The following is a 20,822-nucleotide window of genomic DNA, read 5'->3' as shown; positions in this document are numbered from 1 at the left end:
ACTTGATTTAAAAATAAAAACTCAGCCAAAACCCCACAAAGCTAATTCTAATAAATTATCTGTTTTAGTCATATTGCCTCCATGCTGTCGAGTCAAGACCTTAAGATAGTAGTTGGAGCCCTGCAGATGGCAGAGATTTTAATGCAAAAGTTACCTGACATTTTTAGTGTTTACTTCAGAAGAGAAGGTAAATTGTGATTTCTTTTTTTTTTTCCTCTTCACCTCTTTATGTAGTATTTTAAAAATTTAGTGCCCACTTTTCCCAAGCTGTAAAAGTTGAATATTGTTCTTGAGTGATAAAGGCAGACCTGTGCAAGATGTCTGTATACTACTAGGGAGGAGCTGGCCCAGACTCTGGAGGAAACAAGCTTGTGTTTTCAGAGTCTGAAGCAAGTTTGTACAGGCTTACTGGATACTGGTGAACTCACTTAGGCTGAAGAAGTCTTTGTACTTGTCTTTGCACTTGGGGTTTCTTTAGCTACTGTTCATACTGCTCTGATTTTTTATTTTTAAACTATGTAGGTTAACTTTTTGAAGAAAAGATTGAACTGCTTTTAAAGCTTGGTATTGATGGGTGGGGTGAGCAAATACTGCCATATTCAAAGCAGAGGTTCGAGTAGCATTCAGTTCTACATTTTCAAACACCCTTGTTCCTGCCACCACATCTCTACCCCACCCCTCCTCTCCCCCTAGCCCAGACCAACCCACCAAACAAAGATCTCTTCTTTCTCTAAGGGGTGATGCACCAAGTGAAAAACTTGGCAGAGTCTGAGGCTTTGCTAACAAGCCCCCCAAAAGTATGCACCAATGGGTCAGGAACGCTGGGAACCACTACAACCATAAGTACTGGGACAGCCACTGCTGCCAGCAATGCAGCTGCAGATCTGGGCTCTCCCAGCTTGCAGCACAGCCGGGAGGATTCCTTGGATCTGAGCCCACAGGGGTAGGTGCACTTCCTGAAGCGTAATCTGCATTCTGCCTTTGGTGCTTTCTTGTGGGGTGTTGGGTTTTTCTTACCTTATTTTTGTAAAAAAATGTCTGGGGTAACATGGGCTGCCCACATTGTCATCTGCATTTCACTGTGGTATTTTCCTCAAAAGAACTAAATTGGAGTGATGTTGAATTTTTCAATGGGTAGTTTTGATACATTTTATATTAAATGTTTAAAAGAGGAAAAAAAGCAGTGACCCGATAGTTAGGTCATAATTATATTAAATAATTTTCTGGTTTAGGAGACTGTCAAGAGCAACAGCTTGTAGTCTCACATCTAACTGTTGAGGACAGGGATTCTTTCAGAGCTATGGAGCATGGCTCCTTTCTGCTGGAGACCGGAGAAAAAATAAATTGTCCTTAAGTTTTGTTGAAAGGCAATAATTTTGAACACTTGTAGAATTAAAATACAGTGTAGGAATAAATTACTAGTTTGCTCTTATTTTAAAGGTCAAATATTTGTCACTTCAAACAAGAATTGAAATATGTGAACTTGTGAAATGTAGTGATTGATGAGTAGAAATGCCACAAATTGTTTGAGAAGTGTTTTCTGTGCTTTTGTAGGGGAGGCATGTCAAATATCCAATGTTGGTTGGTCTTTATTTGGTAGAGATTTGTGGAATTTTTTTTTCATTTTAAGTGTATCCAAATGAATGGACAAACAAATGGTTATGCAAATTAAAGCATGAAAATCATGAAAAAAATGCCATTTAGTGTCAGTTCTGACTATTTGGCTGCTCATAATAGAGATGGCAGCCAGCCAAACTCTTTCTTACTGGATGGAGTTAGTGAATATCCTTGTTATGGGATGGAACCTGTTCTTTACCTCTCAAGGAAGTAGTTGGCAGATGCATCTTAAACTGAGAGAGGGGTGTGTGCACGCGTATGTGTTTGTGGATGGAAAAAAGTAACTTTATTTTTTAATTTGGACAGACGACTGAGTGATGTTCTAAAGAGAAAAAGACTGCCAAAACGAGGGCCAAGGAGACCAAAATACTCCCCTCCAAGAGATGATGACAAAGTAGACAATCAAGGTAAATAATTCTGAACATATGATACTCTTATCTCCTTTTAAAGTAAGCTTATAAACTGCAGAAAGAGTTAGCTTTCATAAACCTCTTGATTCTCTTAAGTTTTGTGTTTCCTTCCTCCAGCTAAAAGCCCTACAACTACGCAGTCTCCTAAATCATCTTTCTTGGCAAGTTTGAATCCTAAAACATGGGGAAGATTAAGCACACAGTCCAACAGTAATAATATTGAACCAGCACGAACAGCAGGAGTAAGTGGTCTTGCAAGGGCTGCTTCCAAGGATACCATTTCCAATAACAGGTACACACACACAACAAAATACTACAGTACTTGTAACATGATGTTGACTATGATCAGGTGATTAGGGTAGCACCTACAAAGAAGTTGGAGCTTAACCACAGTTAAAAAATTTCTGGGAAAAGAATCAAGAAATTAAGGTAGAGAGAATAATATCTGAATAGTTTAAAGTTGTATGGTGGGGAAAAATTGGAGAACTGGGAAAAACAATGTAAGAAAGTAGAGAATGTAGAGAAAAGTACTTGATGATGTTGGAGTGAAAGCAAAGGGTTTTCTGTGACTGCTGTTTAACATGGAGAAAATTATACTCAGGCTGTATTTACTTGTAATATTGATGTATGCAGATGCTAAGTGTGGCTAAATGCCTTTTGTGTGCTTCTTTACAGAGAAAAAATTAAGGGCTGGATCAAGGAGCAAGCCCATAAATTTGTAGAACATTACTTTAGTTCTGAAAACATGGATGGAAGCAATCCTGCACTAAATGTACTACAGAGACTTTGCACTGCAACTGAACAACTCAACCTCCAGGTTAGAAGTGGCAAACTTACTTAGAATGGGGGGCAGCAATTTCTTGCCTTGACTTATGAGTCATTAGGACTTGGAGTAATTTTTTAGAATGAGTGTGTATGCTCTGACACACACCACTTTATGATAAAAGACCCATCCTAGCAATGTGTCATTTGCATGGCATTTCACATTCAAAAGTTCTGCAGTTAAGTGTCAGGGATTAACTTTACTCTTAAAGAACAGTACTGGTTGTAGCATGAACTTTGAGAGGGGGGAAAAGGAGAAGGAAGCAGCATTTTGTTAAAATTATAGAAGAAATGCATATTGAGGTAAATGTGGTTGCATGTCAAGAACTTCAGCCTTACTTTTCAGACAGTTGTGGTCCTTGATAGGTGGTCCAAACATGTAACTTCTAAACAGCACAAGAGCTGAGCTGTGTTCTGTGCTTTGATCTGAGCAATTGTTAAAATATGAAACTTTTCCACCTCCTCTCTCCCACACAGATGTCATGTAAAACATGCAGCAGTCTGAGTTGTTAGGCTTCTGTTAGTGGCTTTTTTTCCCCAAACAGAAAGCACCCCTGTTTGGAGCTTGTCTTTACCTTGCATAAGATGGAAATGGCACCTTGTATTTCTCTTAAGGTAGAGAAAATGTAGATGTTGCCAGTAATGTCTCCCCTTGAACAGAGACATGTTTATCCTCAGATTATTTGCCCTGCATTGCTGCTTGTATTGACTTACTGTACATTCCAGACTTTCCTTTTTTCCCCCCACCCTTTAGAGCTGTTCCATGCAGTGAAAAGAAAGCCAGCATTTCTTAAGTCTGTAATACCTGGGTAGTAAAACATTCCTCATATTTTTCAGGTGGATGGTGGAACAGAGTGCCTTGTAGAAATCCGTAGCATTGTCTCGGAATCTGACGTCTCCTCATTTGAAATCCAGCATAGTGGGTTTGTTAAACAACTGCTGCTCTATTTGACATCTAAAAGTGAAAAAGATGCTGTTAGCAGGGATATCAGATTGAAAAGATTTCTTCATGTATTTTTTTCTTCTCCAGTAAGTTTTGTTCTTTTTTTTTTTTGGCATTCTTAGATGTCTTTCTCTCAAACTTTTGTTCTCACAAAACCATCTGAGAGGTTTTGTGTGGACCTTATCTTAAAGGTGGAATACAGAAAGAATGGTTTTTTTATGTATAAGTTGTATAACACTATAACTTTCACATTGTTCACTGTCTTTATAGGTCATGAACTTTTTTGAACAACCTGTAATTACAGAAAGTTCTACGCAGCAGTGGAAAAAATGCCAAAATGGCCAATTGTCTGAGTTTTAAACAACTTAAAAGTTGTTTCTGTCTTCTAAGAAGTTGATATGCAAAGCATTTGGATAGTAATGTTGTCACTTAGGACTAAATACTGCAAGATACTAAATACTGCAAGATACTAGTGTTCTGTTTTTAAAGGAAGAAATTTGAAGTGGAAGAGAGAAAAGCAGATAACTAAAACTTCTAAAAAGCTTGTTTTTCATGGTTAAGGGTGAATGCTTAAAATCTGTTGTGCTATTCAGTTGAAACCAGAAGAGAAAAGTACATTCTTTGAAACAGGTCTTTGATAAACTTGTGTCATTTACTCATCCTGATACTGCTGCTACTTTCAGTGAGAGCAAGGGTTCTTAATTAATGGTATAAACTGTTTAGGATGTTTTCATTCGAGCAGGTAACTAAAGACTGGACTGTATTTCAGCTTCCTGGAGAAGAGCCCCTGGGAAGATTAGAGCCATTAGAAAACGCACCTTTGTTGGCATTAGTCCATAAAATGAACAACTGCCTCAGTCAGATGGAACAGTTTCCTGTGAAAGTGCATGACTTCCCTAGTGGAAATGGAACAGGGAGCAGGTAAGGATTAATGCTCAGGTAACAGTTTTGTTGGAAGCTTTGGTTTTTTAAAACTTGTTTCAAGCAGCACTAAAAGGACTAGTACAAGTAGATGTGCAATTACAAGAGGAGGTAGTGGAAACTTCTGACCCTGTTAAAAACAGAAGCAGTGACACAGTTGGGTTTTTTTAGTCAGTGGAAGATGGAATATTTTACTAAATGTTTGCTTACCATCTTGAAACTTGTCTCACTTAAACTGGGGGCGAGAGAGTTTAAATGCAATCTCTAAATTTGCCCTTTAAATATCCAAATGTCTTCCTTGTCCCCAAGTAACAAATGCTGGAAAGAAACAATTTATTGCTTGGACACTGATGCTTTTCAGCAGAGTAATTAAACTGCAGAGAGTGTATTACAGTGCTCAACTTCATGATTCATCTAGGTTCTGTTCTCTAGGATGGTAGTGGATTAAGTGATAAGTCTTGGCTGTGAATAGAGTTTAAAATAGCTATAGGCCTACCCTGAGTCTTAAGATACAGAATAAATTTGGAATCCAGCTTAGTAGTTGTGTTTTAAGTAACAAATCTGAGTGAATAAAGACCTGTTTCTACAATTTCTTTTCTATACCTGACACTATAGCATTAATCTAACATTAAAATTCAGTACTTTTTTTGTGAAACTTAAAATCAGTGGGAATTAATGCAGTACACAGATTTCTTATTAGAAGAAATTAGTGTCTCTGTACTGGCTTTTGCAAATAGTATGTGCTCTGTAATCTCAGAATGCCTCCTTTATGTATATTATTTTGGTAAAAAGTGGGATAACAACCAAAATTATAAAGCTGCTAATCATAGAAGCAAAATCCTGCTCTTCTTTTTGATAGAAAATGAAACACAAGAAGCCAGAGGGCTGTAGCATTGTTTGACTGCAAGTTTTACTGTGGATTATGTCAGTGAGGATTTTGAAGCATTAAGTTTTTGTAGTCTTTTGCTAGCACCTGGAAATAGAAGCAGCCCAAGATAAGAGGCTTGTTGTATAAACCAGCTAGCTTGAGTATTGGTAGTTTGGTGAGGTGGAATGTATATATAAACTATTCTTGGCAAGGGAAAAAACAGAGGAACTTTCAGGTTTTCTCTTTGGGTCCTTATAGGAAAAAAATCTATTTAAATGAATAACTGCATTTTCCATGCCTGTTTCTGATCCTTGTTGCACTGCACATAAGCACAGCTCTAAATCTCCTGTGCCGTCAGCTGACCACTGAACTGCTTCAGATTTCAGAGATGGTCAGTGTAGGCCATCTTGTAATCAGACCTCAGGCTGGGCTTTCTCTTCATTCATAGAACCTCTCCTCCAGATTTTGTCCAACTTGGATTTTGGTGTTCTTGTAGAAGAAAATGTTTTATCCAAACTATGTTAGCTTATTTTTAGAGAAGCAGTCTGACAAATAATACTCTGAACAAGTGAAATTGTAAATGCATGTGTAAGCCTATTTTATTGCATTTTTAATGCAATTGTGGTTATTAGATTCTTTGTGTAGCAACTTTTTTCACAAATTATTTTGAGTTTTTCTCTTAACAGAGGATCCCAAGCTTTAAAGTTCTTCAATACACATCAATTAAAATGCCAGCTGCAAAGACATCCAGACTGTGCTAATGTGAAACAGTGGAAAGGTGGACCTGTGAAGATTGATCCTCTGGCTTTGGTACAAGCCATTGAAAGATACCTTGTAGTTAGAGGTATTTATTTATTACACAGTCATTTGCATTTTCCTTTTTGGAATAGTTCCTGCTGTCAGTGTAGAGTCTGTAAAAACCTCTGAGGATTGTGCTGAAGACAAATGGAAGGTACCTATGAAGATAACCTTGCTCACAAGGGAGGAGATTAAAGCTGTAGAGAATCTTCCTTTTCTGGGACAAACTGTTTCCTGTGGTAAACAGTTCAGTCAAGATACTAACAGAAGTATTACTGTCTTACTGTCACACTGGCTGTAGCTTGGCAGTTTTCATGCCAGGTGTTGCTACTGAAGTTTGTTTTAACAGTTCTGAATCTTACTGGTTTTAACTGATACATTTTGGAACTGTTTAAAAAGTTTTAGTAGTTGTAACAGACAGAGTACTAAAGCATTGTTACCTTTTAATGAATAACAGCAAATGAGGATGTCTTCTCTCTTGCCTCAGGCTATGGAAGAGTTAGAGAAGATGATGAAGATAGTGATGATGATGGGTCAGATGAAGAAATAGATGAATCTTTGGTAAGCTTTTGCTCTGGGAGTACGGGGAGGGTGAGGAGGGCCTTAAAGAAAAGCTATGCAACAAGTTTCCTCACTTGTATGGTTGTTGTTTTTTTTATTTTTTGTTCAGGCTGCTCAATTCTTAAATTCAGGGAATGTGAGACATAGATTGCAGTTTTACATTGGAGATCACTTGCTGCCATACAATATGACTGTGTACCAGGCAGTCAGGCAGTACAGTTTGCAAGCTGAGGAAGAGAGGGAGTCTACAGATGATGAAAGTAACCCACTGGGGAGAGCTGGGATTTGGACAAAAACACACACCATTTGGTAAGTTGCCTAGAGAAACCCACGAATAACTTCTCCAGTTTAATAAATGTATGTACATCAAGAAATTTGGAATATAGCTGTCTTCTTTTTAATCTCTTTGAAAAATGTGGAGCTTTGCATTTCCTGATGTGCTTGAGATAGTTAAAACTTAGGAATAATTCATTGATAGCTCCTGATATTCTTTCTGAATAAAGCTGGTGAACAAGAAATGGGGAATTCTAAATGATACCTGCTAGATGGGGAGGAACCATTCTTAGTGTTAGATAACTAACCACAAACAGCAGAGAATGTGCAGTGTGCAACTAATGGTTGACTTTATACTAATTTTCCCAGTTGATTGCTGTGAAAATGAATGTATTCTGTGGCCATACTTTGCAAGAAACATTGACATGTGACTCTGCTGAAGATATTAATATTCTTTTTAACATTTAAATGTGCAAAAGAAAAAAGCAAATAAAAACCCATAAAACAACAACCAAAAAATGCCAAAACTTAACCTAATTGTAACTGTCTAACCTCAGTCACTTTGGGGTTTTGTTGATACATTCCCCTTCTCTCCTTGCAGTTCATAGAGCTGAAGGGTCCCTGTTTTTTCTCCCCTGTAAAATACTTTGCTTCAGAGGCTGGATCATATTTCAGTACAGCATTCTTGTCTTTCTGCTTTTAACTGTCATTCAAAGAAAGTTCTGGAAAGCTGAGAACTAACACCTTTAAAAGTGCTTTTCTTTCCCTGTAATTTAGCATTTCAAAACATATTTTTAACTTTTGTTTGCTTTTTAGGTACAAACCTGTGCGAGAGGATGAAGATGGTAATAAGGACTGTGTTGGGGGTAAAAGAGGAAGAGCACAAACTGCTCCCACAAAAACCTCCCCTAGGAATTCTAAAAAACATGATGAATTGTGGCATGGTGAGTGTGGTGCCTTGCTATAGGTTAGATTTCCTGTCAGTCCTCTCAGAACTTTCACAATGTTTACTGCCACTATAGTGTTTCTTTTAAAGCAGACATAGTATAAAAATAGTAAGCATATGTGTTTAGCTGTATATTAAAACTAAAAGTAAGTTATTTATTGAGTTGTTTAACTGAATTGTTGCAGTTAAGTGAATGCCATGACTAATACTGCCTAGGCTCCTAATAATTAAATCTTGGGAAAAATTCTAATTGAATTATTTTGATAAGATGTTGTTTTTTCCTGCTAGATGGTGTGTGCCCTTCGGTGTTAAATCCACTGGAAATTTACCTCATATCTACTCCACCTGAAAATATAACATTTGAAGACCCCTCATTAGATGTTATTCTTCTTTTGAGAGTTTTACATGCTATCAGCCGATACTGGTATTACTTGTATGATGTGAGTAGAGCGCTTCTTAAATTACTTTGGTACTTGATTCAGGACAGAACTATCTGTAACATTTTAAATAACCTTTCCCCCCTCTCCACTGCTCCTCAGGAAGACGGAATAATGCAAATACTGTCATCTTCCACTACATGTTTGTCTAACTTCTGAGAAGATGAAGGCTGTAAATTCTTAATGTCAGTCATATTTTCTTTATACTGTTTTGAACACAATATCCGTGCTTTGTCCTTCTTTAAGTTCAAAGACCAACGCTGGTCCTGAAAAGGGAATTGGTAGTAAACATACTGAGTCCTTCTTTCATGTCTGAAACTCTGGATGAACAAAATGGCAGTGAAAGCTTTTTTTACTTTCCATGCTAAGCAAATTAGAGGCATTAAACATCTTTTTTAAAGAAGACTTGCTGTTTATTTCAGCATTTCTCTAACTAGAAATACATTGCTTTTATTTAACACAGAATGCAGTCTGCAAGGAGATAATTCCAACCTCAGAGTTTATCAACAGTAAACTGACAGCAAAAGCAAACAGGCAGCTTCAGGATCCTTTGGTAATTATGACAGGAAACATCCCGACTTGGCTGACAGAACTTGGAAAAACATGGTATGAGTGATTTGTTGTGTGCTGTCTCTAATTCCAGTTAAGTAGGAGCCTTGCCTGGGCAGCACAGTGCATCATCCTTACAGGACTTGAGAGTGCAAAATGCAGTCTCAGAAGTATTGCCAAGTTACATAGTGGCATGGATGTTTGCACCTATATTGCATAGTTTAACTCTTATTCGGGGAGGTAGACTATGTGCAGAGTTTGGACCACTTCTTACAGGTATTGCTGAGCAATCTGAAGGTTTTCCACTGAAATTTTGATTATTCAGGTGATATTTTTTCTCTTGTTACACTGCTTAATAGCATTCTTACCATATCACTGTATTTATCTTTGTGCATTCAGTATGATACAAAGGAAGATACATTTATAAACAATACTGATAAAAGAGTAAAAATAATTTTTATGAAGCTATATACATAGTAGTTTGTAGTATCTTGATACAGAGTACAAGCTGTGAAGTTCTTGCACTTGAAAGAATGAGAAATTAGAGTTGACGTTCTTGAGTTTTTCAAGCCTGTTAATTGCAGCAATATTGTTGATGGCTGTGGAAATACATACTCAGAGAAACTCTTTGGCTTGTCATTTAAAAAATAGGATCTCTAACTTGCTTCATAAATGTTCCAGATAAGATGATGAGCATGAATGTATATTCTTAAATATCTGTAGCATTATTTGTTCAATAAAACTGCCTTTCCACTTAATGCCAATGGAGGACCAAACTGTTAACATACACATGCCTTTGAGAATAGTGGAAGTGATAAATTGAAACAAGAAGTTTCTCTGGTAGTCTTTCACAGATTATTTAGAATATTTTTTGCAAGTGGTGGAAGGTAGAATAGTGGTGCTGTTCTAGGCAGGTTCTCATGTCTTTCTGCTGCCAAGTATGGGAGCTTGAGCTTAAGTCTTTGATCTGTTGGATTTGTTAATTGTAGCGCAGTAGTGAACAAGGAATTTTATTTTCTGATGTAAACTTTGCACAGCCAAGGCATTCGAGTATTTTGAGTTACTTTTCAAGAGGAGTCAAAAGTTTCTCAATTTTTTTGTCTCCTTCATATATTGCTTTTCTCAAAACTTCTACTCCTAAGCATTGTAACTAAAACTAAAGTGTGTTTTGGAGGCTGCTTTCACCAGAGAGTATAATAGAGCACTCATTTAGGACATAATAGATTTGTTGTGTTTTAAAGCAAATGCTAGTGTGAGATGCTCCTTGGAGCACAGCTGACTAATCTAATGCTCTTCACAGCCCATTTTTCTTTCCATTTGACACCCGCCAAATGCTGTTTTATGTGACGGCCTTTGATCGTGATCGAGCCATGCAAAGGCTGCTGGACACTAACCCAGAAATCAATCAGTCAGATTCTCAGGATAGCAGAGTGGCACCAAGACTGGACAGGAAAAAAGTAAGTACATCTTATTTAAAATGGAATGAAGGATCTATTTATTTTCGTGTTGTCTATAAGAATATCATTGGGAGCAAGGCTTGTTTGTAGAAGTTGATGTTTTGGTGCTGTAGGGAAGGGGAGGTGGGTTTGTTCCTGCAGTCCCCCAGCAGAGGGCGCAGCGTCTTCTCCCTGCCGGCCGCATGAGGGCAGGAGAGGCACCCTGACATAATTCCTGAAACCAAACTCCAGCAGTGAACTCAGTTTCAGAGAGCATTAGTGATACTTCCACACACTGGCTTGTAGACCTCTGTTTTGCCTGATTCTCAGAAGAATTGAAGTAATGAGATTTAGACCCTTAATAAACAAAAATACTGTCCTTGTATTTGGGGAGGGTAAATCACCTGTCATAACATGATAAAAGTAAGCTGGGACTTACTGGCATGGAGTGGAAAAATGTGCATAACTGATTTTTACCTGTTGTAACTGCCTTGGGAGCTGGAACTCAAGGCCATAATGAAATTAAAACTTCTCTAATTTGTAGCGCACTGTGAACAGAGATGAGCTGTTGAAACAGGCAGAATCTGTGATGCAGGATCTAGGCAGTTCAAGAGCCATGTTGGAAATCCAGTATGAGAATGAAGTAAGTAATGTCACTGCAGTCTAATTTATCCCCTTTTTACTGAAGATTAATACAAAATAGCTACAGCTTTTTTAAAAGGCTTGGTCAGACCCTTTGTCTTTCATGTTGCTGGTGCTAAAGAATTTTATCCTTTAATTATCCCTAATCCACTTGGTTGTGACTTTTAGTTGCTAGGAGAAGTTCTTTCTGATCTAAATTTCATAATCAGTTGTAGTCAGCAGAACTCATCTTTTTTCTAACTATTATTTAAGCAAACAGCTGTGTGTGTTTCCTCTATATGAGCATTAGGTGATTAATGCTTTTACTGCACTGTTACTTCCTCTGATATGTGGCCTTTCCAGGTCTGTCATGCTGTGAATGTTGCTGTAGTTAGGTTCCCTAGATGCTTTTTGCCATGTAGTCTTTTTTTATAGCAAATAATGTATTCTATATCTCAGACTAAGTAAAGGTTTTTATATTCAAACTGACCTAATGGACTTATCTGTCTCCTTCCCCCTCCTCTCCCCTCACCCTCCATCCCCTGAAGGTTGGCACAGGCCTAGGCCCTACACTAGAGTTCTATGCACTTGTATCTCAGGAACTACAGAGAGCAGACTTGGGCCTTTGGAGGGGAGAAGAAGTGACTTTAGCCAATCCAAAAGGTAATTGCTCTACTACCTAATCTATAAATATTGAGTAATATTGAATTGATTTTAGGTTGACTTCAGTTATGTAAAGAACATCTCAGTTTGTGGTCAGCTAATGTGGCTGATCATAGTGTGTGGATCTTTGTGAGTTTTGTTGGGGTTTTTATGTGTGTTTTGTTTGGTGGGTTTTTTTGTTGTTGTTGTTGTTTTGTTTTTTCTATGAGAAGCTTAGGTTAAGCTTATCTGAATGCCACTTGCATCTTGAAAGAAACTAGTAGAGTAAATACTGAACTCTTTTCCTTCTTTCTTCCTCAACAGGAAGCCAGGAAGGTACCAAGTACATTCATAACCTTCAAGGCCTTTTTGCACTTCCTTTTGGTAGAACAGCCAAGCCAGCTCACATTGCAAAAGTTAAAATGAAGTTCCGCTTTCTGGGAAAACTAATGGCCAAGGCAATCATGGACTTCAGACTGGTGAGAATGGAATAGAAAATCTATTCTGAAGGGGTCACATAGAAATACTGGTTCTGACTGTTGAGGGATAAAAATATTGAGTTACATGGTATTTATTACTTTCAGCTCCAGAAGTAAGGGCAGTGTGAGGCAGGGCAGGGAGGTGATGAGCATGCAGTGAAGTTTTGTGGGGGAAAAGGGTAATTACATGTTGAAGATCTTTACAGTGGCTTTTGAGACCATGGAGTAGAAGGAAAAACCATTATCTGCTAAGTGTTGCAATCATTCCAGTCTTTCAAGAATGTTTTGGGCTCATTGTTACTCCAGTTGCTGATAGCTTTAATAGGCAGTCACTTGGGTTTTGTAACTGTAAATTTCTGAGGCAAACACACTCTAGGACATGGTGCTTTGGTGTGTGCCAGAACTATGAGATAGTATTGTAGATCTGGTCAAGAGATGAAGTAGTAAAAGAACTTTTGGAAGACAATTCAAAGCTAAACAGTTCAGTGCTTTGCTTTCCAGGTGGATCTTCCCCTTGGACTTCCTTTTTATAAGTGGATGCTGCGACAGGAAACTTCCTTGACATCGCATGACTTGTTCAGTATTGATCCAGTAGTAGCCAAATCAATATATCACCTTGAAGATATTGTAAGACAAAAGAAAAGACTTGAACAGGATAAAACTCAGGTGGGAAAATAACCCTAAGAATGGAAGAGTGCATCTTTACTCGTTGGGATTTTATGAAATAAAAGTAATTCAGCACGTATCATAGGACTTGAAACTGATTGTAATACTGATAATTACTTTGTTCTCACAGTAGTTTTAATGTTGTTCGATCAGTGGCTAATAATTATGAAAGTCTTTTTGTAAAGTCTAGCATGAGAAATTCATTATGGGATTCATCTGTGTCATTAAACACAGTCCCAGAAATGTCTAAAACTGCCACATGTTTGCCTGACTTTTTTTGGTTCACTTTAAAAAGACTAACCAATTCAAATATTGGTGGAAAAAATCTATCCTTGCTTCTTGAAGTGTCAAAAGTTTTTTTACTAGTTGGTTTAATCAAAATTTCATATTTCATAGAAGTGCCTTTTATGTAGGATTTTTTTGTCCCACTGAAGAGCTGTATGTAGAACTGAGGTGAACTGCCATCATGCATGAGCATACAGGTTCCTTCAGACATAGATTAATTTTTCAAGGATATTTACTCTTAGCTGAAAATACCACAGTTCACTCTGGCACTAGTGGTAAAAGATCTTTGGCACACATGGTTTTTCTAGCATCCAATGTTAATAGGTGGCAGGAGGTAATAACCCAATTTATAGTCTTAATATATCTGTCTGGTTTGTTACTAGTGAAACTATTCCAAGTTTGTGGGTCTCTGTTCCTCTTTACTTCATTGTCTCACTCTCTCTCCTTGGTCATGGCTTTAAATTTCCCAAGAATGTGAAAAACCTGAAACCTGGTGGGTGAAAGCTGAAAAATGTCAGTATGCATGCCAAATATAAATGCCATTAACAGTTCTAAGGAAAAAACAGCCTGAGCCGTAGCATATTTCACATTTCTTTTTCTTGCAGTAGTATTTTCTAGCTAGTTTGTCTTCTGGCATGGTAAGTAATTCTAAAATTGCTAGAACAAAGTGTACTCCTGTGATCTTTCCAGTTTGTCCATTAAGCTTGTTTATCTGGTTTCTCTTGGTTTACTATTATGTATGAAAACTCCAGAAGGAGAGCAAGGACAGCTGCAACAGTTTTAATGGTCATGCTCTACAGAAATGTCTGATTAGTCAAAGCTACTTTAGAAGTCATAACTTTTGGATAAGTTTATTTGAATTAATTGTTCTCATTGGTTTTCACTTCCAATTTTTTAGACCAAAGAAAGTCTACAGTATGCATTGGAGGCTCTGACTATGAATGGCTGCTCAGTGGAAGATCTAGGGCTGGACTTCACACTCCCTGGGTTTCCCAACATAGAGCTGAAAAAGGGGGGAAAAGATACACCGGTCACCATCCACAATTTAGAGGAGTATCTCAGAGTATGTAAAAGCAAACTTATGATTAAAATTATCTTTTTTCTTGCTCCCAGGTAGTTTGTTTCCATATATTTCCTACTTATGACTTTTCTATACTGGTTTGTTACTACAGTAGGACTTTAGAACCTAATTACACCTGACTTGAAAATTGTGTAGTACAAGAAGTCTGGTTTGTATGTAATGAAGTCATCAGAAGTTTGGCTTTTTGGGGAAAAAGTATTTTAAGTGGATTCATTGTAAGTGGTTATGATAATGAATTTTTTAGGAATAGTGATTTAGTAAATTATTTAGCAGTAGTGATCTAGCATCCGGTGGCCTTTGAACTGCTCTACTAGTAGTGTGATTTTTTTGGTCTCAGTCTTATGAAAACATCAACAGTTGTGAGTCAAAAATAAAGCATTAGTTTTTTGTCCAAGAAGCCAAAACCAAACCAACAAAAATCCCAAGGAAAACTGAACCAGTCAACCAAAGAACCCCAAACACATGTGAAAAAAGCATAAACCCTAAAAAGAATAAACAAGGAAAAGATAACAAAATATTGACAGAATAAATTGACAGTACACCTGTGTATTGATCCATTCCTGTGGCAAAAGGGACATAGAAAACCAGAAGGCTGATATTGCTGAACTAAGGTAGGAAGCTGTTTCTGTTGAAGGAAGTGATAAAGGGAATTGGTTAAAAACAGCCTGGAAAAGAGATGAGGAAAGCCAAGAGGAATGCAGTATTACCACATGAAATTGTGAGTGGGATGGAGGGGAGGATCACTGTACTCCAGTTGCTAAATAATGCATTTCCTGACAGGTTAGGGTACTGCCAGTTTCACTCTGAGGACTGTTAAGTTTTGTAGCACTGATAAGAAACACACCTGATGTTTTGGTAGAAACAATTCAATAAGGATCATGTAAATTCCTGCCCATCAGCTGAGAAATTTTGCAGAGCTGTTCAGTAATCCTTACAAGTGAATATTGAGCAGTTTCTGTTTACCTTATAGTTCCATACTGTTACCCATCCACTTCTCATGCGTTTATTTGTTAAAAGTAAATTCTACTAGTCAAGAATCGCTTGCAGAATTAAATATATTTGGGTTTAAAGCTCTTTGCAGACCTAACGAGGAGCAATACAAACTTCCACAGTTTCTTCAAAACAGAATTTGCAGACTCCATTTACTGAGTAATGTTACATTCAAGCATTCTAGACTAATTTCCATAGTTTGCAGTTTTGGTTTTTTTTTTTTCTTCCCTAAGTAACTTGTATCAGATATCTGATACACTGAGAAAGGCTTACACATGGCTCAGATGTCCTGTAGTTTTCCTGCTGCAGGCTTCTGTCTTTGTAAAGGAAAAGGAGATAACAGAAAACTCTCTTCTCCTACTAAAAACTTTTGGAACTTTTATTTTCTTGAAGGATTTATAGCTTTATAGACTTGATGTGAAAGAAATAGAAAATATTTCAGATAGAAAATTAGTTTGCTCTCCATCACAAGTATGATGAATTGCATTTTAGAAACAATGTTTTTAATTGCTCACCTGGCCTGTATAGCATCCTGTGGGTCAGCTGCCCTGCTCTTGAACATGTCATTTTCACTAAAATCTTGTATGAGGATTAACATGAAAAGTAGTTTATAAAGCTGGAATATCCTAATGTTCCTTTTCATGCCTCTTCTGCCATCATCTTCTTCTGTCACTCTTCCCTCTACCTCCCTGTTTTCCCCCAAGGACAGTTCCCACAGGAGCTGCCTTTATCAGAAAGTAGAACTGCTTCAATTACCAGTAGAGTGAAAGACTTTATTCTCTATCTTTTTTTTGGCTTTTTTTTTCCCTCTTCTCCCCTGTATTATAAAGAGGCCACCTTGCTTGTTCTAATTTGTGAACAAAAAGTTTCAGTAGTGTAGATTTTTGCCTATCAACTTGATCTTATCTTTGAATCTGCAAGAATACAGTGCAGCTTAATTATGCCACATGCTCTTGATTATAAAAACTAATCACAGTTGTAGGTAAGCAGCTCTGCTGTTAGAATAGCCATAGACTATTCTGTTGTGCTGCTGGTGCTTGCTTCCTTTCTCTTCAGTATTAAAACTGGTTTGTGCAAGGTAGTGCAGTGTATCTCACATGAAATTCAATGCCTGACTCTTCCTTCTATTGGAAAACTTCTCAGCAGATCCTAATGAGCTTTTGTACCTTGAGAGCTTTCTGGAAGCAGTAACTCTTCAGTTGTTGGGATAGGGTGACAAACTTGCTCCAGGACTCCAGCAGCATTTAATCCTCTCCAGATGCATCCATAGATGACTTTAATCAGCACCACAGGCCAGAGCTTTTAGCACGTTTTCAACTGGTAGTTCTGTGTTGACAGCACATCTTTTATGACCAGCCCATGTTTCCTGCTGGGGTTGAGGATATCCAGGGCAAGTGTAATCAACAATAGCTCTGACAACAACAGCTCTGCAAAAGAATTTGAACTTGGCCTGCAATCTGCCTTGTAAAATACCTTAATTTTGTGGAGAAATACTGGCTACAGGAGATTTATTTAAAAGAACTCCGGTCTCATTTGTGTCGTAGGACCTTCCTTCCCCTCACTGATTGTTGTTTCAGTATGTGCTGTCCACTTAGGAAGTTACTTCAATGTTGAGGGGATAACTACAGATATAAAACCAAAACAAAACAGAATAATTACTCTCAGAAAGCCTAGATTAGTGTGTTAATGTCTTTTGCATTATGATTCTTAACCATATTAAAGTAACTTTAAATGAAGGTACTGCTTTTGTTCCTAGGTATTCTTATAATATTAAGCTAGTTAATATATCAAGCAGGATAGAGTTGCTTTTTTTTAAACTCAATATTAGAATAGGGACCCCTATATTTCCATGGGGGAAATTAAGATAATACTGCCAAATGATGCCCTATGGATTTCTACTTCAGGTGCTGCATTTTAAGAGGTGTAGAGAGAGGACACCTAGGTAAGGCTTCTAAAAATAACAAATGTTCGGATTTACTTTACATTATTCTGTTAAAAAGGTTCAGTTTAACCAGCCATTCTGAGTTCTGTTCATTTTGTTAAAAACAAAGGCAAGTAAGTTGTTTAAATTCTGCAAAAGTTCATGTTAAGGGTAATGTAAATGATGAATTAAGGCAGAACGAGGCAGTGCTGTAGAGCAGCTCCATGAATCAATGTGCACCCTGTGGGAACTCCAGTGAGCATATGGCTGGGCTGCTGGAGTTTGGCTTTTGCACTTCTTGGTACAGTAGTGATCACTGCATGCTTCCTTTGTTCAAATGGCTTTTTAAATTTTTGGTTTTTTCCTTTCCCTGCAGTTGGTTATATTCTGGGCACTAAATGAAGGTGTTGCCAGACAGTTTGACTCCTTCAGAGATGGATTTGAGTCGGTGTTCCCCCTTAGTCATCTTCAGTACTTCTATCCTGAGGAGGTTGGTGAAAGAGTTTTTGCTGCTGCTTTTATAACCTTTATCTGCATGTATGGGCAGTCTTAACCAGGGTGCAGGGCATTTGTGACAGCCTGACATTGCATTTCTGGTGCAAGTTAGTAAAACTGAATGTCCCTGAAATTCCACGCTTAACTCTTAAAGATTTCTCTGTGCAGTAGTCACTTATTTAATGCTTTTATTATGAACAGCTCCATGTTGTTTAAAATGTGTGTATCCAGCTTTTCTGAGAAGTGCTTTAATTTATGTATCATACTTCATTTCTCTATGCAATGTGGGTACCCTAATTCCTTGTACTGCAGTACCTCTGAATAGCTGTAGATAGATAGTTGTGGAAACTACCTGGATCTTCTGTTAGAACAATAAAACAAGTAGTCAGCTCCTCAGCAGTAAGAAGAGATTCAGATGAAAGGGTAAGGAATAAGGATAGTTGGTCTTGCTTTAGTTCCACCACACCATATAAATTTCCTTGTAAAATTCTCAACACTCTTAAGTGGACTGAATTAAATCACAATTATGGTTCTCTGGACGAGAAGAGAGAATGTTTTATTCTTCTGTGAGGAAGTCTGTTTGAAGACTGTACTTTGAGGGGATTTTTTACCTTTACAAACTCAGACCTCTGACTTTAAGAACAAACATTAAAGCACACTTTGGAACAATGTGTTAGCCAAGCCTTTGTGGTACTCGCGTGTTCCTGGTGCTTTGCAAGGCAGAGTGGAAGGCTTACTCCTTGTTGTTTAATTTCACAGTTGGAGCAGCTCTTGTGTGGCAGCAAGACAGACACTTGGGATGCAAAGACTTTAATGGAATGTTGCAGGCCTGATCACGGTTATACGCACGACAGGTAATATGTTGGTCTTGTTAAACAAAAAATCAAACTTAGTAGAAAATACTTTCTTGAAATAATGTTCATACATTGTTATTCAAGCTAAAGGAATTATATGGCATAGATTTGAAAATGTTCATCCTGTTCTGAATATGAATCTGATGCAATTATTTTAATTATAAACAAAATAATATTCTCTTGGTTCTTTTCTCTCCTCAGTCGAGCAGTGAAGTATCTCTTTGAAATTCTCAGTAGTTTTGATAGTGAGCAGCAGAGACTGTTTCTCCAGTTTGTGACAGGCAGCCCCAGACTGCCTGTAGGAGGTAGGTTTTCCTTACTGCATATTGCTGTGCATGAAATCACCGTTACTGATGTATTTCTGAATAAGATGTTTACTTCAGTATAGGAAGAAATTCCTTAACATTGGTATTTAAGAGGTTCATACTGTTTTCCCATTTCTGATTTCAGAAGTGGCTGGGCAGTCAGGTATAATTCTCATAACCTTTGTGTTAATCTCATGACATTTCCTACAGTTGACTGTCCAGGTTTAAATTGTTGCCAGAAAATCTGTCAGAGGGCAAAAGATAGTTCAAAATTTAAATATAATTGAAAGCTCCTAATACTGTATTTTTTGGCTGGAGGTGCATTAAGTTATGGCAACAATATGATGCATCGTAACCTGAAAAAAATAGTCTCCTTTCTAGAAAGGAGACAATACTTAGGATAGTATTAATCATCTTATTTAATTTCTCCCCCTTTTGAATTTCATCATTTAGGTAAGAGACAGTGCAGGAAACAGAGAAATTTACTGCCTTTGCTAGGGACTATTGTAGAATACACATTTTACTGTATTCTCAGCTGAATGCTTTGCAAGTCAAAAAAGAATTCATGCATCTGTTCCAGTATTTACCTTCTTTGGGATTTGGGGGAAATACTTGATTTTTCTTTTCTCTTAGTATATTTTGGGAGCTCTTCTGTGGAGACATGGTGCAGACACAATTGAGTGTTAGGAGTATAGCAATGATAGCTGAAGTAAGAATAATCAGGTACTACAGTCATAGATGATTCCTGTTAAAAAATGTGCATGAAGCCAACAAATTTAAAAGAATTGGTTGGAATAGAATTTTTACACATACAGAACACAATTAAAAGGAGATTCATGCAGCTTATTCTTGTATTTTAAATTAATCTTGTAAGACAAATCTGCAGGCAGGATTTGAGGTACTTTTGCTTATTGTGCAGCTTTATAAAGTTATATTCTGGATTTCTGAAGGTGTCCGGGAAGTCATTTGTGCGATGCGTGCTTCTGTTTTTCTCATTACTAGGTTTTCGAAGTTTGAATCCTCCCCTGACGATTGTACGGAAGACATTTGAGTCCACAGAGAATCCCGATGATTTCTTACCCTCAGTAATGACTTGTGTGAACTATCTCAAATTGCCGGACTATTCAACTATTGAGATAATGCGTGAAAAACTCTTGATAGCTGCAAGAGAAGGGCAGCAGTCATTCCATCTTTCCTGATCACAATGAAAAATGCAATGTCTGCCTGTTACAGCAAAAGAGAAACTCATGATTCTTTTCTAAATATATCACCTGAGTCAAGGAAACGTGTTACGCCTTCTTGTTGTAGAAAAACGGCTTGCAGATTATAAGCAAAGACACTTGGTTGATATTCATTAAAAGCCCCTATGGACTTAAAGTGATCAGGCCCTAAAAGTTGTTGTGACAAGGTTTCTTTAGCAAGTTCTTGTTTAAATTATCATTTATTTGATGAGTGAAGTTTTTAACTTGCTTTGCTGTGTGAAATTTAAAAAGGGATGTTTTTCCAGGCTGGAACAATAAATGTCGCTGTGCAGTTTAATACTGGGCTGTGTGTATCCATCTAGCTAAGTCTGAAGTTTTTCCTCCAAAGACAACTTTTGTACATAAGTACAGAAATTAAAATACACCATGTATTTGACAAATCTAGTTTAGTAGACTAGTTCTGTGTACCCTCACCTGCCTCTAATTTTACCCATCCTCATGTATTGTCTGATGTGCAATTCACTTGGTTCTTTTTGTGTGCAACATTCAACAATTGTTATGTTTTGGTTAGCATGGGCATTTAACTGCTCCATGCCTCTTTCTCTGATTAAGATAATTTAAATTTTACTGAAATCAAATATATATTGTCAATATAATTCAGCCTTTGTAACTAGGTAGAACTTTCTTATAGCTTAGTTTT

General features: G+C 37.4%; 1 protein-coding gene across 9 annotated transcripts in view; it reads left to right on the top strand.

The window, feature by feature from the left end:
- Window positions 1-20,459, top strand: part of TRIP12 (thyroid hormone receptor interactor 12) — a 76,295-nt gene extending 55,836 nt beyond the window's left edge. For 6 of the 9 annotated variants that reach the window (XM_064721623.1, XM_064721625.1, XM_064721629.1 and 3 more), the window contains 23 exons: window positions 69-187; window positions 736-943; window positions 1,924-2,024; window positions 2,145-2,319; window positions 2,703-2,844; window positions 3,687-3,878; window positions 4,562-4,713; window positions 6,253-6,425; window positions 6,867-6,940; window positions 7,050-7,249; window positions 8,030-8,157; window positions 8,448-8,599; window positions 9,060-9,202; window positions 10,446-10,602; window positions 11,126-11,224; window positions 11,751-11,865; window positions 12,169-12,323; window positions 12,825-12,989; window positions 14,173-14,337; window positions 17,643-17,756; window positions 18,521-18,615; window positions 18,817-18,920; window positions 19,923-20,459. In XM_064721623.1, the coding sequence (XP_064577693.1) occupies window positions 69-187; window positions 736-943; window positions 1,924-2,024; window positions 2,145-2,319; window positions 2,703-2,844; window positions 3,687-3,878; window positions 4,562-4,713; window positions 6,253-6,425; window positions 6,867-6,940; window positions 7,050-7,249; window positions 8,030-8,157; window positions 8,448-8,599; window positions 9,060-9,202; window positions 10,446-10,602; window positions 11,126-11,224; window positions 11,751-11,865; window positions 12,169-12,323; window positions 12,825-12,989; window positions 14,173-14,337; window positions 17,643-17,756; window positions 18,521-18,615; window positions 18,817-18,920; window positions 19,923-20,119 (3,325 nt within the window). In that variant the 3' untranslated portion in view covers window positions 20,120-20,459. The remainder of the gene's footprint in view (window positions 1-68; window positions 188-735; window positions 944-1,923; window positions 2,025-2,144; window positions 2,320-2,702; window positions 2,845-3,686; window positions 3,879-4,561; window positions 4,714-6,252; window positions 6,426-6,866; window positions 6,941-7,049; window positions 7,250-8,029; window positions 8,158-8,447; window positions 8,600-9,059; window positions 9,203-10,445; window positions 10,603-11,125; window positions 11,225-11,750; window positions 11,866-12,168; window positions 12,324-12,824; window positions 12,990-14,172; window positions 14,338-17,642; window positions 17,757-18,520; window positions 18,616-18,816; window positions 18,921-19,922) is intronic. The other 3 variants (XM_064721630.1, XM_064721627.1, XM_064721624.1) reach the window with 1 other exon arrangement.
- The last annotated feature ends 363 nt before the right edge of the window (window positions 20,460-20,822 follow it).

This window comes from Zonotrichia leucophrys, chromosome 9 (genome assembly GCF_028769735.1).
Source record: "Zonotrichia leucophrys gambelii isolate GWCS_2022_RI chromosome 9, RI_Zleu_2.0, whole genome shotgun sequence".
Taxonomy (NCBI): Eukaryota; Metazoa; Chordata; class Aves; order Passeriformes; family Passerellidae; genus Zonotrichia; species Zonotrichia leucophrys.
This window is presented reverse-complemented; position numbering and strand designations above follow the sequence as displayed.